At 36.4% G+C, this 19,493-nt stretch overlaps 2 protein-coding genes across 3 annotated transcripts; one reads left to right on the top strand and one right to left on the bottom strand.

Annotated features, from left to right (window-relative positions):
* Positions 1-723: 723 nt before the first annotated feature.
* e2f5 (E2F transcription factor 5) lies at positions 724-6,397 on the top strand. The gene is made up of 8 exons (XM_065276508.2): positions 724-1,012; positions 1,740-1,849; positions 2,116-2,277; positions 2,699-2,807; positions 2,935-3,220; positions 3,730-3,873; positions 3,983-4,021; positions 4,517-6,397. The coding sequence occupies exons 1-8, from the start codon at positions 872-874 to the stop codon at positions 4,624-4,626; spliced, it is 1,101 nt and encodes a 366-aa protein (XP_065132580.1). The 5' UTR covers positions 724-871; the 3' UTR covers positions 4,627-6,397.
* Positions 6,398-8,218: 1,821 nt separating this feature from the next.
* Positions 8,219-10,845, bottom strand: ackr4a (atypical chemokine receptor 4a). 2 transcript variants are annotated; one of them, XM_065276506.1, is made up of 2 exons: positions 10,731-10,845; positions 8,219-10,008 (listed from the first exon to the last, which is right to left on the bottom strand). In XM_065276506.1, exon 2 carries the CDS (start codon positions 9,984-9,986, stop codon positions 8,877-8,879), a length of 1,110 nt encoding a protein of 369 aa, XP_065132578.1. In that variant the 5' UTR covers positions 9,987-10,008; positions 10,731-10,845; the 3' UTR covers positions 8,219-8,876. The 2 variants fall into 2 exon arrangements, with proteins under 2 accessions (XP_065132578.1, XP_065132579.1); XM_065276507.1 differs by lacking the exon at positions 10,731-10,845 and adding an exon at positions 10,577-10,659.
* Between the last annotated feature and the right edge of the window lie 8,648 nt (positions 10,846-19,493).

Raw genomic sequence — 19,493 nt, 5'->3', positions numbered from 1 at the left:
AAACCTTCTTTTTAGTAAACTCTTTGTTCACAAACAATGTTCTCAATGCTCGAGTTCACGTGTAGAGACACAGGCGATACTTCGAGCAAAATATCATGTTTTGTCGAGCCTTCTTAGTGTTGTAAAAATAGCGATTTTGATGCTCACAACATATTGAAGGCATAGCTTCTAGTTCTTTTGCGACCACTTCAGGTCCTCAAAATGGCGGAAGACAAGAGAGTGACGCCAGCTGAAACCCATGTATAGATTTAACGCGATTAATCGTTATGCATCCTTAATAAAAATACAAAAGGGTTCTAACTGGAAAAAATTTTACATAATTAAATTAGTTTAATATTATATATATATATATATATATATATATATATATATATATATATATATATATATATATATATATATATATATATATATATACGCACGCACACACACACACACACACACACACATAAAAAGTAAATGTAAGTTCTGACGTACCTTTATTCACCATTATGTAATGCACTTTTATGTAACATTGTCTTGTGTTTTTTGTTGTTAATATTTTATAATTAAATTAATTTAAATAAATCACAACGTGTTTGTTTTTTATTTTTATAACTTATACGAAATATCAAAATGTGTTATCTCAACAATGTGTGGAGCTTATCTCTGCTCGAGCATTAACACAAGCGAACGAGTAGAGACGTTTCCATAGTAACTGTAATCCAACGTCACTTCCTCTCATTTAAAAACCCTCGAGGCATCAGTATTAGAGTTGCCCTGAGGTAAATAAGTCAAAGAGATGATTCTTGCTCCCCCTCACGAACCTTTACACTCCTAAACGAGACAAAAGAGACTTTTGGAAGACGCCGCTGAAGGGGGTTTGGTTGGTATGGCGGAGTCGAACAGCGCGAGTTTCTCTCACGCGACCCCGAACGGGTCCAGTCGCCACGAGAAGAGTTTGGGTCTCCTCACAGTCAAGTTCGTCACTCTGCTACAGGAGGCCAAAGACGGGGTGCTCGACCTAAAAGTGGTGGGTCCAAACGCGAGCGACGGAATGAATGAATGAGTGATGCGAATGCATGAAAGTTGCAAGGCGGTTCTGATAGGAGTCACACAAAGAAATAATTTTTACCTGACTGAATATAGTGGACACTCGTTGAGACTTTGTGTATGCGTAAACACAACGCGTTCGGCTAGTGATGACTTAAACGTGTCAGAGATTGAATGAAAACTGAATACTTTTGTAGTAACTGAGAGATTGTTTCGAAAGAAAAACAGCTTTGGATTGTCTCGCGCAGCAGGTGTTTGTTACCTGACGCTTCAGTGAAGCGAATGTATCGCACAGATTTCATAAAGCTTTGGAGTTTAGAATGTTTTGCAGTTCTTTCAGAAGTGTTTAATTCTGTTTTATTTCAATTGACAATTCTGTAAACATTCAGAACAAATAAAAAATACGTTCTGAGAATTCCAGAACATTAAGTGCGTTCGACTTTAGTGCAGCGCAGACCGTTTGGCATATGACGCCAAATACCGCGAGAGCTATTCAAAACCTGTGCTTTCGAATCGTTCTCGCGGTACTTTGATGTCATAAGCCGATATGTTTCCGCATCGCTGCATGAAAGAACACTCCTGATAACCAAAGGCTACCTAATTATTTAAGGCATCGTAAATATCCTTCATATCATTTGTGCCTTAATACATTTAGAAACTTCTAATCTAAAATACTTTTTTTTTAAATGACACATTTATATTTATAGGCTGCAGACAGTTTGGCAGTCAAACAGAAAAGAAGGATCTATGATATTACCAATGTTCTGGAAGGAGTTGGGCTCATTGAAAAAAAGACAAAAAACACCATTCAGTGGAAGTAAGTATAATAATAATAATAATAATAATAATAATAATAATAATAATAATAATAATAATAATAATAATAATTATCTCCATTATTAAATGTCGTTCCACGGCAATGCTACACACAAACATAACATGATGTGTGTTTCTGTGCAAAACACCTGCAATATAATTTATATGTTGTTTGCTTTGTCTACCATTTGCTTGTTTGGATCATAAGTGCTCACTGCTGTACTAAAGAAATTTTGTAAAGCATTTCTCTTCTTGTATTTTAATTAGGGGAGAGAGTTCAGGATGCCAGCCTCAGGAAGTTCTGGAGCAAGTGGAACATCTCAAGGCAAATATTGCTGAACTGGAAGTTCAAGAGAGAGAGCTGGACATGCAGAAAGCGTGTCTGCAACAGGGCATCAAACATCTGAATGAAGACCCCTTGAGTTGCAGATATCCTTATTTTAATCCATGTATATATGTCAGAAGTTTTAGTATAATGTTTTTTCTTTTCTGACATTCTTCAATTTTTGGGTACCGTAGATTTCTGGGTAGTTAACAACCCCCAAAACAAGCTTTTCTCACACCATTGTGCAGCTAATTACATAGTGAATACTATACCAGTCATTTTTGCCTGTGTGCTGTTATTGTTGGGTATTCGAGTGGCCCTAGTCAAGTTTTTCTAGTATGTTGTCTATTCCACTTCATGCTAGAGTTTCATAATCCTCACCCCACCAGTTATTCCTCTTCGGATTAAACTTGAAAGAGCTTTAAGGACAACTCAGCCTTTTATTTCAACATTTTGAAGAAAAAGACTGAAGATAAACAAAGGAATTGCATTAGTCCTTTGTGAATGTTCCTTAGCACTGCATACGTACAGCTATGTGACACATGAGGACATATGTGATGCGTTCAGTGGAGACACTCTTTTAGCTGTTATGGCACCATCAGGGACACAGCTGGAGGTCCCGGTACCTGAGATGGTACGTTATACCATTTGCACAATTTATCTTTTGTAAGGCGATTTGAAAAAACAACCAAAGCTGAAGTATGAAGGAAACTATCCTGGAGGTTTTTATGCATTTATGGTTGCCTTTTCTCTTGACGCAGGGCCACAATGGTCAGAAGAAATACCAGGTGAACTTGAGAAGTCACTTGGCTCCTATCCAGGTGATGCTAATAAATAGAGAGTCGAGTTGCTCCAAGCCCGTGGTCGTCTCTGTTCCTCCTTTAGATGAAATCTCTGCCATGCCAACTCCTCCTAGTACTCCAGCGGGTCTGCAGAGGTTCCCAATATCCTCAGCAGAGCTCTGTGATCTAAAGCGCAGTCAGCTCAAAAGCCCTGCAGTGGAGCACCAGCTCACACCGTCCTCCACACCGCCTGATGTGCATATGGGTACGTTGTTCATACCAGCCCCCTCGCTCACCCAAATGTGTTATAATATGGATGGAAAGTTTTACTGTGACCTCTCTTGGCACGAAACACATCTTGAGCAATTTTCAGGAGACTGAAGTCATTCGATTAGAATTAGAAATTAGGATTTAATTTCATTTAGGTTTAAGAGATCCTGCAGCTGCCTGCTATTGCTCAAGTGGAAAGGGGGGGTTTACCCTAAATACTTGACACTTAAGCTTATACTTTTATACTGTTTTTAATACTAAATACACATTTTCTGTATTTTCTAGTTGTATTCTAATAGAGACTTAAGAAATAATTATATATGATCACTTTACAATTGCATGTTGGCCTAAGACTTTTGGACAGTTCTGTAGTTGTTTATGTATATTAAACGGGATGTTTAATATACATTAAACAAATGCATGTATAATTTTATTGATTTTTAAATTTTTAGATAACAGATACTTATCTAGAATTTGACACATTTTTTCTACCCCTTCTTTTAGATTGCAACCCAGAGACCCCTGCTAGTCAGTGTTTGTTGATGCAGGAGTCTCTAGGTGATGCCGAAGCCGTTGAACACCATCAACGGGAAATGGGGGGTCAGGATCTACAGTCCATGCTGGATGAAATGAGGGAGGAGAGGGAGGGTAAAGTGGATTCAATCAATTGTTTGGCTATACTGATAAGAGAGAAGTTTTCAGCACAATAGTTTTCAAAGTGGATTTAACTTAAACTCATCTTTTTCTTTTCCTTCAGGTGTTTCTGACCTCATAGATGAATTAATGTCATCAGATGGTAAGACTCCAAAGCCAATATTCAGCTAGTTTATTATGTTTGTGTCGGTATTGACTATCACCGCCCCCTTGTGGTTATGTTGCATAGATTTTTGTGTTATATTAGTTCTGACTTCAAGCAATTTACGGCTGTCCTAATCAATGAATCATATAGATTACAGTGTAGATAAATCTTTGTATGTTCTTACTAAGGGGAATAGGTTTTCATGGCAGCTGAGTGATGACTCCTTTCAAGGTTTCTTTCTCCTGTGCTTGCCAGTTTGTTTAAGCACTCGTGCCCTTGGCTCATTGTTTCAATCGCACTGATATGCTTCTTAAATAGCTAGATTTTGTGTGGTGGATTGATATAGAAATAAAATGTTTTCTGAAATAATTTCTAGATTGTTTGACCCAGGTTCATCAGTTTAGCATGAAACTACAATACTTGTTTACTGAATAAACCAGTGTTTGCTGTTTGTGGTAACTTGTTTTGTGTTTTTGTGTTTGATCACTATAGTTTTCCCCCTGTTAAAACTTTCACCCAACCATGGCGTGGATTACAATTTCAACCTTGATGACAACGAGGGAGTCTGTGACCTTTTTGATGTGCAGATTCTTAATTATTAAGGCATGATACATGCCACACTGGCCCACACTTGCTTTCATGGGTGCTAATAAGTGTTCCCCAACTGCCAACGGCTGCATTCCTGCCTCAGTGCTTGCTCCCTGAACCTTGCACTCAGTTTCACATTAGTTCACGTTTTATCTTTGGATTTCATCTTTCCCTTGGGTTTGCAAGTCTTTAACAGTGTTTACCGATCTGCCGGTCTCTCTGGTGGGAAGAGAAGGAAAAATTTGCACCCTGGCCAAAACGCTTGACTTTGGGAACATGCACCTTCCGTGTCCATTGCCAGTTTGTTTGTCCCCAACACATTTTTTCCAGTTTTGTGGTTTCCCTTATTGTTCTTGATGAGTGATTGCTTTCGTAAAGGCGAATTAAAGGTGTCTTGAATGTAGTTTGATAATTCAAAACCACCCACACTTGATACACATACTGTAAGTTTTTACTGTACGCTTGTTGGAACATGTGCCTTAACACCCTGTTTGTTCTGCTTGTCCTTACTGTGCCACCCTGACATATTTTTTAGGATATTTATAAACGGCTCTAACTTGTTGTCATTGCATATTATAAGCTGGAGCACTATGAAGATGTGTAATATAATTTAAAAGTACACGCAAAATATTTTTTGTAAGATTTCAATAGAATAGCATGATTATTTGTGTCTAATTATTTCATCATTACACTAATTACTTGTATATGAAGATTGTTGTTTTGTAGTCACTATAAAGCTCCACCAGACATATTTATATTGTTCTTATTTGAAACTTTATGTCCTGTTGGAGCATCACTATATTGTTAATTTAGTTCCAGATAGGCAATTAAAGTTATTTTTGTAGTTTGTTTAAAGGCAATTATCTTGCAAATGTAAAGAGAAATTACTATAATTTATAGTGCTCTTGAAGTGGAGGACAGGATGTTGTTAGACTGCCTCAGATGTGTAAAAATATTACAAAATTGTGCCTTTTTCTTAATTTTCCAATCAAAGGAGCAATGCTATGTTCTGTTGCACTTTTTTTTACTTTACCAAAGTTTTATATAAACAATCGACATTGCTGAAGTTTTGTGTTTATTTTTCTTTAATTATCACTATAATATAAGCCACATGATGCATAAATATGGGTTGTGTCCAAATTTGTCTTTTAATACAGCAGGCCACTTTAAGGTCTTGGTTACATCTTTTGATGTAGCATCAAGTGTGTTTATTAATTCTTATTTTTCACAAATGCAGTATACATTTTTTACATTTATAGTCAAATTAAAATTTTCCTGATATTTTGCACTGTCAAGCTGTACCCTGGGCGGCACCCTTTAAACATAAAGAAGGAATAAAGATCAGAGGTACACATTGGTACCAAATCTGCACTTATTGTACCTACATGGTACATTTTAGTATCTCTTTAAACTAAAAAAACGGTCTTTTAAGGGTTCTTCACAGTGCCATAGGAGAACCTTTTTTGCTTCCTCAACAGTGGCGGCTCGTGACTGTTCATCTGAGGGGCGCTAATTCAAATAAGTATTCGGAGTGTCGTGTGTTCCTTTTGTTTTCAAAATATGTGTTTGTTGCGTCGTGTGCATCATGTGTTTTGTCAAAATAAGTGCCTGCTGCTCACGCGTCCAAACGTTTATGATAAAAGAAACGCTCACGTTTCCAAAATACACGCAAGACACTCCCTTAACAGTAAACTCTGATTGGCAAACGCGTCTATTTTATCATAAACCCTTTAGACGCATCTGCAGCAGGCACTTATTTTGACAAGACACGTGATGCACACACGATCTCTCGAAGTGCAGAACACACATTTTGAAATTACAAACCACACACATGACGGGCTACATACATGTTGTGACGAACTTCGCATCGAGCATCCTCGAAAAAAGACGTCACCGGCCGCCACTGTTCCTCAAATAACCATTTAGTCAAAGATTCTTTAAAGAAGAACCCTTTTATAATCTGAAGAACCTTTTGGGAAACAGAAAGGTCTTCAGATGGTAATTTAGACACATATGTATCCTTTTAGATGCAAAAGGTTCTTTGGCATTGTGAAGCGGCTTTATTTGCCCCACACACTCAGAAAAAGGTAAAACAGGGACAACCTTTTAAAAAGTTTCTATAGTATAATTTTGATACAAATATGTCCTTTAGGTACAAACATTTTTAAAAGGTTTTTGCCCCAGCAACATCTTTTGTACATTCTTGTATTCTAAGAGTTGCAATGACAGCTAAAAATATTTAATCGAGTCAGTGCCAACTTTCAACTTACTGTGTTCACAGTAAAGATGACTTTAGAAGCAAAGCATGGCTTTCCCAACATATACAGATGCACCCTGGTCTCAATAAACATTTAAAATAAAACATTTCTTAGTCTAGACCAAGTCTGGGGAATAGTGGTTCCTAGTTCCACCCAACTTTACTTATGTTACTGTGCCTATTAATATGATTTTAGTAACTCATAAACACAGTTTATTTTTGACTAATTTAAAGGCTAATATTAGTGAAAGAAGTGTATTTTACCCTTAGATTTTCATCATTTTTTTTATTCAAGGCATAACCATAAAAACCACTCAGTTTGACAGTACTTCATGTGCACAATATAAATACAAAACACACACGGTAAGCATTTAGCAGCCTTAAAAGTAAAAGAATTGTGTTTCTATTAGCCAAGCTGGTTCATGCTTTGATTCTAAGAAAAACGCCATTGCTTACTGGAAAGGAAAACAGTTTATATGGGTTTGATGAAGATCTTTCCAGTGTATTTCAAGTATACAGACGTTTGTTTATTCGTGCAGCTGGAAATAATACAGATGCCGTACCACCCCATGAACCCTAACCACTGGCTGAGATTGCCCAAGATTGCTTCTGTAGTTCTCCTGGTGTTCTGCGAGCATTCGGTTTTTGCAGGAGGGAAGAGTAAATTCAAGTTGTTTTAACTGGAAAATAAGCAGAATTGTTCATGACAAAAACGCTCTGTGACCTGAACTTTAAGGTGCGGTTTCCCAGACAGGATTTAGATTAATCCAGGACTAGGTGTGCATTTTGACATATATCTTAAGTTATGTCTGTACAAGTTTTTTTAAATTAAAGCAGCTCAAACATGTATTACAGTCTGGAACAAGGATAAGCCTTGTCCGGGAAACCGCCCCTTATAGATTGGTGAAAGATTTCGCTACTAGTGAATATAAGTTTTTCTGAAAAAATACATTTTTTTTTTAATGATAATGCTTGGACTTTCAGATGTTTATTCTTAGATTATTTACATTGTACTATAATAAAGTTAAAGTGAAGAATTTAAGTGTTTGCTTCCTTTGTTTCCCGGTGGCCCTCAATACACTGAAAGCTTAAAGGGATAGTTCACCCAAATATAAAAATGCTGCTATCGTTTACTCACCCTTATGTTGTTTTAAAACATACATTTCTTTGTTCTACTAAACAAAAATGAAGATATTTTGAATTTAATAATTCAGTAATTAAACAAATCTGGGGCCCCACTGACATCCATAGTATTATTCTTTCCTAAGTGAATGGTGCCCCAGAGTAAATAATAATAACAGAATTTTCATTTGGTGAACTATCTCTTCAAAGTCAAGGCCTTACATAGAAAACAGAAACGGGGAAGGTAGCATGGTTATCATGTTTTTATTGGTTTTCATGTGAAAAATACAACTTTCTGTGTTGAGCAGTGGCAGCCGGTGACTTCCTTTTTCGAGGCGCACTATGCGAAGTTCGTCACAATATGTATGTAGCCCATCATGTGTGTGTTCGTCATTTCAAAATATGTGTTCTGCATAATCTCATCATGCGTAATCAGAGTTTACTGTTAAGGGAGTGTCTTGCGTGTACTTTGTGAACGTGAGCGTCTCTTTTATCATAAACGGTTTAGACGCATGTGCAGCAGGCACTTATTTTGACAAGACACGTGATGCACATGGTTCACATGACGCAAAAAACACATATTTTGAAAACACGAGCAACATACATAACACTCCTAACACATATTTTGAATTTACGTTACAGGTGTTGGCTAAAAAAAGATGCACATTTAATCGCGTGGCACACATATTTTGCACAATGGCACCATGATGCGTCTGAAAATATTGTTTTTGTTGTTGTTTTTGATACACTACATCAGCTATTACATATTGTGACAGCATTGCAGAGCAATATAAAGAGCATCTGGTTACACAAACTGTACTCTTTCAACAGTTTGTACTGTAAATAGTGCATAATCCACGCAGGCTGGCAAACAGCTCGGTATGTTCAAATAGAAAATGTGCTGGTCTCTCGGGATTGTGAATGGGAATTTAAGGAGATGTTTATTTCCTGTTGCTCTCTTACGCGCGCTAATCTTCTCCCTCTGTCTCCGAATCCTTTGGCACATTTCATGACGTGCTGTCTGAAAGTTGAACCAATGAAGGTGTAAAGCATGGGGTTCAAACAACAGTGTGTCAATGCGAGGCTCTCTGTGATGTGCGTAGCCCTGTCCAGCTGTTTACTGACACCACAGTGAGTCACAAACGCGTACACGATGTCCATAGCCCGGCAGAACTTGATCACATTGTAGGGTAACTGTGTGACCACGAAGACTCCCACCATAGCCAGCAGCACACGGATAGACCTCCACTTCCTCCACCTCCTCTCCACCGGCAGCATCACCAGAGCTCGGCCTACACAGATATAACAGTAAAGCATCACCAACAGAGGCAGCAAGAAGCCTATAATGACCTCCAACACCTCCAAAGTGGCTTTGGCTCTGTGTGCCATATCCGACGGATATGTTGACAGACAATTATTTTGGTGATGCAGTTCCTTGACAGTCGCAAACACTAAATCAGGGACGCCTAGAAAACATGCAACGATCCAGATCGCAACACAAAGCTTTTTAGAGTGGTTCTTACGAAAGACTCGCGCAAGGCCTCTGTTTCTGTCTCCCGCCATTAAAGCCAGGTACTGATCCAGGCTGATATGGGCCAGAAGCAACATACTGCAAGTGAAGTTGATGGTGTACAAGGAAGAGACAAGTTTACAGAGAGGAACTCCGAGCTGCCAGCCGTGGACCGCATCTGCGGCCCAGAAGGGCAACGTCAGGAGAAGCAACAGATCGGCTATGGCCAGATGCACTATAAACACATCAGTCATTGTCTTCAGCTGCTTGCAGTAAGCGTACACCGCCACAACCAGGGCATTCCCCGCTAGACCTATCACCAAACACAACCCAAAAACGACCGGGAGGAAAATCCTGGCAAAGGAGCGCACGTCGCTCTTCTCACATATGGTCTGATAATCATCGTAGCTGAAGTTTGAGCTGCTGCTGCTGCTGTTGTTGTTATATTCATCATAGTCATCATAGTACTCATCTGAGCTTTCCATTCTTCCTCTCAAGTTGAGATTGCTAAAAAAAATGAAAACAGTTGATTTAACGCTTTGTAGTATAAAGTTGATCATCTTTCTCACAAAACAGCAGAAACCATATGGCAGGATATAATATTGCGTCAGCTCATTCCAAACATTCCTATCCAGTACACTTTTCTATGCATGCCAAAATCTGAGATAAAATTGAAACTAGAGATCTTATCAGTCATAAATTCATTCCATCTTTTCCATGTAATCCCTCAATTGGTAAAAACAACACTTCTACTCAAAATGTGTTTTAGGAACATTTCTTCCTATTTTAGTGTTTTTAATTGATAATATCAGAAAGCTTTTTTCTATGGATTCTTTACTTCTCATAGTAAAAAAATGTTTCCACAAATAAAAGCATTGATATCATATGGAAAATGTATGCACTATAAGTAAAGACACTACTGTATATTGTACTTAGGAATCATTTGTAATCAATAATGAATCTGTGCCATACAAAACATTATTTACATTATTATAGAGATAAAACAAATGTGATAAATTACACTTGAAATAGAACAAATAGCTGATAAGTAATCTGAACTTTTGCAGTCACATACTTTCTGTTTAAGGCGTTTCTTTCCAATGGTGTGCGAGTACAGCAACTGGAAAATTAACTTTCAGGTATTCTGGTAAACATCTGCAATCTTAAATGAAATCTTTAAACCTAAAAGAAAAAATCTTTTAAACTAAAGTTTCCATGCATTTGCTTACCTTAGATTCGGGACTTTGCTTGAGGGCAGAGCAGATTGTTTCTGTCTGTTCTTCCTGTAAGCAATGAGTCTGTTTACTGTGACTCATGCATGCTATTGAGTTTGCTCCAAGTATTCACTTTAGTCTGCATGTGTGTGGATATTGTCTTATCGGTTCTTACATTTTTGTTTGCGCGTGACACCTTGTCAGTAACTGTCTACAAACACCTTTCATACGCTTTATGTATGATCTTCAAATCAAAATGACACAATATGTGAAAGCTCAAAGCAAACACAGAATTCATGTTTTCTTGTTTTAGCCCAAGTATATTTTTACTTTTGTTCATTTGTCTGTAAGGTGTTTTGCAACTATAGGTTCTAGATCAGGCTGTATGTGAAACTAATATGTAAAACTTACTTTTAAGTTGGTTATAAGCACCATATTTTTATTTACATTATGCATTTGGCAAACCCTTAAATTTAAAGTGACTTACAATGTATTTCAGCTATGCAATATCCTATCAGTCATTATGTTCGTCAAACCCACAACCTTCTGTGCTGCTAATGCAATAATCTGCAAACTGAGTTACACCATATTTTTGTTGTGGAAAAAAAGCCCAAATGCTTGACTGTTTTAGTTAACATCTGCATTGGTTACAGTGTATACTGTGCAAGTGCAAATTTGCGTGGTTGCTTGTGGTTGGGCAATGGTGTCAAGGTTTTGCTACTGCACAAGTGTGATTTTATTCAAACTTTTTTGGCAGCACATGTCAGTAGTAAGGTGCATTTTGTATTGTAGCAAACTGAAACAATTTTATGTTATTTTGAAGGATTATGCAGGTAAAGGCAGGTGTTGGTTTTTCTATTAATTGATTTGTTTTGACACATTTTTGGCAAGAGTCTTATTGTTTTGTAAGTTCTCTCAAGCTGGCAACAGGTCTGGCACATTAAACTAGCAGAACAACTTAAATGAACAATATTAATAATTCATCCACTATAAAAAAAAATGGGGCGGTACCCTTTGAAAAAGTACACATTTGCACCTAAAGAGTTCATATTACTGTAGTAATTAAGAGGTACATACTGGTACCAACAAGTGCTATTTAGTACCTCAAATGTGCATATTATCCAAAGGTTTATAGTGGTATCAGTGTATACATACGTTGTCTGTCTAAATGGCACATATTAGGACTTTTTAAAGGGTACTGCCCCAGTGACAGCTAGGAAACCATTTTTGACCATTATCTTTTGAAGGTCTACAAACATCTGAGAATAGCCAAATCTTTACAGAAAGACATTTCGTACTGTTATGATTTAAAAACTACATGTTTCCTTTTTTTTATGCACAGCAGTAGTTATATAGGACCACCTCTCGTCAAACTTTTATGACCCCCTCCCCCCACCCGTTGACAGGTCGTGTTTTATGACCCCTTGACAGATGGCGTTTTATGACCCCTTGACAGATGGCGTTTTATGACCCCATGACAGATGGTGTTTTGACAGGTTGTGTTTTATGACCCTTAACAGATGGTTTTATGACAGTTTGTGTTTTATGACTCCTTAACAGATGGTGTTTTGACAGTTTGTGTTTTATGACTTCTTTGACAGCTCGTGTTTGGCAGAGGGCGGGACCATCAATCAAAATCTGTACAAGTTGTCAACTTTAGACAGAAAGTATTTAATGGTTTTATGACGGGTCATTTAGAGTGATTGTTTTTCCTGAGTGTGTTTTATGTCAAGCGTATGCTGTTATGTTTAATGACGGCTTGTGTTTCGACATTTGCTGTTTATTGACATTTGATGTCAGCTCTCACCCTTCCTCCCTCCTTTCGCACAAGACCTGCATTCTTTCACAGGGGTGCGTGTTGTAAAGCGATTAAAGATTTCTAAAACTCAATGTTGGTAAAACAATCCCCCATTACGGTGTCAAAAAAGTAAAATGTTTATTTTAGATTTAGACAAATCATGAACAATGCTACGATTAAAACATTTGTTTGTAACATCACAAGTTATTTAATGAAATATTCCGTATACGTGTATAGTTTATGATCTGAGCCATAACCTTCGGAGCCGGCAATACTATAATCTTTAGACGAAAGTCTAAACTAAATACAATTTTAAACGATTCATGAGTTCCGTGAATCTTTTCATGACCTGCTCTATAGTTTCACGCGTATTAAAGATCCGGCGGTGTCTGACAAAGCGTCGGGTGATTGTTCATATCTGTCATTTAAAATAAAGTTAATAAATGTAATTCTGTCCACTATGGCAAAATAGGAATTTATTTTAGATTTAGGGGAATCTTTAACCATGTCTCTGATTAAAACATTTGTTTGTAACATCACAAGTTATTTAATTAAATATTCCGTATACGTGTATAGTTTAAGCAATGATCTGAGCCATAACCTTCGGAGCCGGCAATACTATAATCTTTAGACGAAAGTCTAAACTAAATACAATTTTAAACGATTCATGAGTTCCGTGAATCTTTTCATGACCTGCTCTATAGTTTCACGCGTATTAAAGATCCGGCGGTGTCTGACAAAGCGTCGGGTGATTGTTCATATCTGTCATTTAAAATAAAGTTAATAAATGTAATTCTGTCCACTATGGCAAAATAGGAATTTATTTTAGATTTAGGGGAATCTTTAACCATGTCTCTGATTAAAACATTTGTTTGTAACATCACAAGTTATTTAATTAAATATTCCGTATACGTGTATAGTTTAAGCAATGATCTGAGCCATAACCTTCGGAGCCGGCAATACTATAATCTTTAGACGAAAGTCTAAACTAAATACAATTTTAAACGATTCATGAGTTCCGTGAATCTTTTCATGACCTGCTCTATAGTTTCACGCGTATTAAAGATCCGGCGGTGTCTGACAAAGCGTCGGGTGATTGTTCATATCTGTCATTTAAAATAATGTTAATAAATGTAATTCTGTCCACTATGGCAAAATAGGATTTTATTTTAGATTTAGGGGAGTCTTTAACCAAGTCTCTGACTAAGACATGTGTATACGTGCACAGATGGTGACAGAGAAACTTATATATGACGTTAATAAACTTTTAAATGTTTTTAAGACGTATTCACCCCATTTTTGGGTTTTATTTTTAATTAAAGGCTTCTTAAAACATGTGTGAATATGTGTATATTATACAAAGAGTCTTATATTGTCTGCTCTGACAAAAATAAAGTATTTTTTAGATTTAGGGGAATTGACTGCGTGTGTCTTATAAATACAACTTGATAATACGTTTGTTTTGTAAAGAGACTTCTTTAAAGTCACACAAGAATAAAATATTTTAATTGTAACTGGTTAAACTTAAATCTGTTATTATCTATTTAACTATAAGCTGTATTTTTCTGATAAGACACAAAGTTTTTGATGCTGAACTTATGACCGTGTGTGATAGATATTTCACAGCAGGGTCGGTTTGTAATCTAGGTAGAGTCTTTTAAAACTGTAGTGGTAAAATGTAATATGGTAACTCTGTCAAAAAAAGTAAAAGGTTTATTTTAGATCATAATCTATTTATGGCAAACATTACTGTATCTAAAAGTTTTTAACAACACAATTTAATGAAATACGCAGTACGTGTATAGCAAGGAATTGTACCAAAACCCCCGTAGGTCGACATTTCTTTAGACTAAATCCTATTTATTTTAAACTATATAAAAGCTGATTCGCTTCACGAGATCTGTGAAGCATTTCAAGCAGGGGGTTCTGTTCAAGCCATTAAAGATCCGGCGGTGCCTGACAAAGCGCAGGGTGAGCGTTCATATCTGCCATTTTAAAATAATGTTAATAAATGTAATTCTGACCACTATGGCAAAATAGGATTTTATTTTAGATTTGGGACTTTCTTTAACCAAGTCTCTGATTAAAACATGTGAATGCGTGTACCAACGTTGCCAGAAAACGTACGCTGATGCGCACATATATCTGGCGTTAAGAGCCTTTTAAACGTTTTAAGACATTTCACACCCTATTTTGAGTTTAATTCATTAATGTCATCTAATATCGAAGTGTGCACATGTCTATTTACGATAAATGTAACACGGTAAACATTGCCAAAATAAAAGGGTTCTTGAACATGTTATTCCAGGGGGTGTTTTTTGTTTTGCGAATGTTCGACATATTTATTGATGTGGAAAAAGTTTGTTGTTTGGACGAACAGTTTCAGTCTCTCTCTCTCTCTCTCTCTCTCTCTCTCTCTCTCTCTCTCTCTCTCTCTCTCTATCACCAGTCCGCTATCAACCAGCAGACAACCCCCCAGATGTCTGGACAGAGGGAGTGTTGGTAAAATAAAAGAAACTCAGCCCCCATTGACAAAAAGTAATAGGTTTATTTTAGATTTCAGGCTTTATTACTCAGATACAGATTAAAGCATGTTATTTCTTATTCGTAATTTAAAGAAACTTAGAAGTTTTAAGACATTTCATCACACATCCTATGATGACATAAACCCTTGTGTTAGCCCTTAGAGGACAACAAAACGGGTGCAAATATTATTTATCAACGTTTGATGTTGTTATAAAACAGGTTGTCACATACATGACAACAATCATTTCTTTAAAGACAAAACATTTAACAAATTTGACATGGCCCACAGAGACGTATTGTATGATTTTGTTAAACATGGTTGTGTGTGTCCATAAACACAACAACAGTTAAGACATGGTTCTACATAACATTAAAATCACGTACATACGTTAAATAGGTAAACCATAATTTTTACTAAATAAAATAAAATAAACTATTAACATCTTAACCGACATTAGGTTAGGTTTAAGATGAATCAGTGTCTATAGCTTTACGAATTACATCGTAAAACCCCCCAGAGGATATGGTATGTGTGTGTGTGTGCGTGTGTGTGTGTGCAATGGATGTTATCACGTGGTGCGGACCAAACGACCAACGCTGCGGGGGTTGTGAAGCGAAGAAGGAGTTCTGTATAGATGAGAAGTTTTTCCTTCTGAACACAGAACCTTTAACAAAAACGTAACCCCGGATTAACACATCACAGAACAATTTGAACAACCGTGTCGGATTCGTACACAACAGAGGTCTGTTTTATGTTTTGCAGAAACTGTGGAAACTTTTGATGCTGCGAAGGTGTCCGAATTCGCAAAGAAACTATCAAACGCAACGCGGCGGAAACAGTGGACACGAGCCTTTTGTTGCTGAGAAGGCGATTGAACACAGAAACAAACAAGCAAGCAAAGTTGTCTACGAAACTACAGATTCTTGAAAAAGATGGCACAAAGATCATTCGAACGACTACGCAATGGCCAGATGGGGTATGTGTACGGGACCGACCTTTTTAAAGATATGCTTAAAAAGAACTACAAGCGCGAGATGTCCAATCTACTATGTACTGTGATATACAAAGAAGCCAATGTGTGCATGCCTCCAAACTATTGCGAAGCGAGCGCCGGTCGTGTAACCAGACTCAAGGAAAAAACAGATGGTGTGAAAATTATAGATGGCTCTTTCAATAACATGGTACAGACAGTTGTACAGGCCCAAGAGGAACCCCGTGTGATTATTAGAAAGGCCCTAGAGATATTTTATGAATGTGACGAGGCCGAGTTCTACATCATCAATATCATACTTATGTCGGCCTTTGTAATTGACGTATGCATTGATATCCTTGTAAAGAAACGAGAAATTAATGTGTGTGAAATCATAGAAAATGCCGTAGATTTCATGTTTGAAAAGGGTCTTGGATCATGCATGCACTATCTATGGTATCTAGATAATATCATAACGGTTAATGATGACTAAAAAACCAAACCTGTGAGCCAATGGTATATTTTACGCAAGTTTTACAGTTGTTTTTTAGTTTTACCAAAAGTTTTAATCTGATTTTATTTTTTACTCAACATTATGATTGATAAACCATGTCCGACAACAAATGTATACTTTAACAAAAACTACGTTCTAGTAGTTTCAATGTATGGTAACTGGTGGTTTTTCATCATTGATTTTGTATACTGCTTATGTTTTTGTATGTTTTGCTGTACCGGTTTCATAAAAACAAAATATACAAGGATTTTTTTGGTCTTAATGTCTGTTGCTACCATAAGATACAAACATTAGAACATTTAGACATCTTGTTCAGACAACGTGTGACATTGCTCATTCTTCATATGTTTTTGCAACACCACACAGAGAAATGTGAAAGATTAATAGAAATTACATGTGACTACATCACATGTCTTTCAGAGGCGTAAATTAAAGTCACCAATGTTAGTATGGGATGCTAAAACAGCACAGGCACAAGCTGATCCTAATTTTGATACCTGACGTCTGTCACATAGTCAAAGCTCATATACTTCATGTCTCTACGAATCCTGACAGAGTTTTAGTTTCATATACACAACACATCAAATGTAAACCACGGTAAACTAAATACATTTGACAGCAAAGATCTCTAATTTTCTGACAACCCCCAAAAAAGATGATGGGGTCATCATCAAACATCACTCACTTTTTAGGTAGCGAAAGGTTTTTGTTTATTTTAGTTTAACTCGACACTGAAATTTTAGTTAAGCACACAGAAATGCACAGATTTTACGTTTTAAGTATACATGTGTACATCACATTGCGATTTCAGTCTCAACTAGATCGATGATCTATCAATATTAGCTACAAATGTTGTTAGTATGCTTGCTCTGATTTCACAAAACATCCATATACATTCAAAACCTAGGGGTTCAACGCCTTAAAGTCATCAATTTTATTTCGTACACATCAACCACACCAAAATTTTTAGAATGTGCAAACTGTTTTACTTCGTTTTAAACATGTTTGTGCGGTTTCGGTCTAGATTTTATAGAAAACTTCAGAACATGACACCGTTTTAACATTTACAAAATGATGAAATATTTTACTTTTAAATGGCTCCCATGAGTATGTGTTGCTGTGACAAATACTTTTGATTGTTTGGAAATTATATGAATGCAGAGAAACAACGCAAAAGTTTTGAACTTTAACATAATTTTATATGGGTCCTGATTTTTAAAAACAGTAAGCTGTAATGTTTCTTACACACAAATCTAAACACATCACAAGTCTGAATGTTTATTAGTATGCAAAGGGTTGTTGGCGTATTTTAAACACAAGCTGTTTATCTTAATCTTTAAACAAATGTGTATGACAAAAGTTGTTCTGCCTGAACTGACACTAAGGATCGATGCCGAAATGTTAAATCTTAAGTATTTGCAAAACAACCTTGACCACCATATAGATGTTTTCAATCATAATGGCGCCGTTTTAATGACTGTAACGGATAGGCGGAGATAGGAGTCCTGGAGTTAGGGACACCCCTCTCTGAGGGGTAACAACTGCACTTTAAACATCTGCGTGATTTGTTTAAGTGTAAACCTTATGCCAGTGGCTTTGTAATTGATCTTGTTTCGTTTCTATAGGTTATGTAACATTTGGCAACCTCTTTATCGCTTAAGTTATTGTGCAGTAGCCATTAGATAGCTAATTACTTCAAAAATAATATCACAGACCCCTTGACAGCTAGTACATCATACATGTTGGTAATCTCTTGAAAATCGTTGCTAGAAGATTAAGAGAATGCTTCAGCACTGTTTATGTTTTAGAGTTATTTACTAAATCTTTCACAGCTAAGATAGCAAAAATGTTTGAAACTGTAAACTTGTAAAATCATCAGTGGCAACATAATACAGAGTGCTTAGGTTTTTATTTAGTAAGCCTTTTACCATAAACTAGAGAGTCTGTTGTATGCAGCAGCAATGCAATGAAACACACCGTGACTAAACAGTAATGTGTGTTAAAACCTTGTAAAGTAAAACGCAACCAACTACAACTTTGTAATGTTTGAAATAGTTTGGTCACATTTAAAACCGGTACCATTAGATTGAAAACATCTATATGGTGGTCAAGGTTGTTTTGCAAATACTTAAGATTTAACATTTCGGCATCGATCCTTAGTGTCAGTTCAGGCAGAACAACTTTTGTCATACACATTTGTTTAAAGATTAAGATAAACAGCTTGTGTTTAAAATACGCCAACAACCCTTTGCATACTAATAAACATTCAGACTTGTGATGTGTTTAGATTTGTGTGTAAGAAACATTACAGCTTACTGTTTTTAAAAATCAGGACCCATATAAAATTATGTTAAAGTTCAAAACTTTTGCGTTGTTTCTCTGCATTCATATAATTTCCAAACAATCAAAAGTATTTGTCACAGCAACACATACTCATGGGAGCCATTTAAAAGTAAAATATTTCATCATTTTGTAAATGTTAAAACGGTGTCATGTTCTGAAGTTTTCTATAAAATCTAGACCGAAACCGCACAAACATGTTTAAAACGAAGTAAAACAGTTTGCACATTCTAAAAATTTTGGTGTGGTTGATGTGTACGAAATAAAATTGATGACTTTAAGGCGTTGAACCCCTAGGTTTTGAATGTATATGGATGTTTTGTGAAATCAGAGCAAGCATACTAACAACATTTGTAGCTAATATTGATAGATCATCGATCTAGTTGAGACTGAAATCGCAATGTGATGTACACATGTATACTTAAAACGTAAAATCTGTGCATTTCTGTGTGCTTAACTAAAATTTCAGTGTCGAGTTAAACTAAAATAAACAAAAACCTTTCGCTACCTAAAAAGTGAGTGATGTTTGATGATGACCCCATCATCTTTTTTGGGGGTTGTCAGAAAATTAGAGATCTTTGCTGTCAAATGTATTTAGTTTACCGTGGTTTACATTTGATGTGTTGTGT

The sequence above is a fragment of the Paramisgurnus dabryanus genome, chromosome 6, assembly GCF_030506205.2.
Source record: "Paramisgurnus dabryanus chromosome 6, PD_genome_1.1, whole genome shotgun sequence".
Lineage (NCBI taxonomy): Eukaryota > Metazoa > Chordata > Actinopteri > Cypriniformes > Cobitidae > Paramisgurnus > Paramisgurnus dabryanus.
This window is presented reverse-complemented; position numbering and strand designations above follow the sequence as displayed.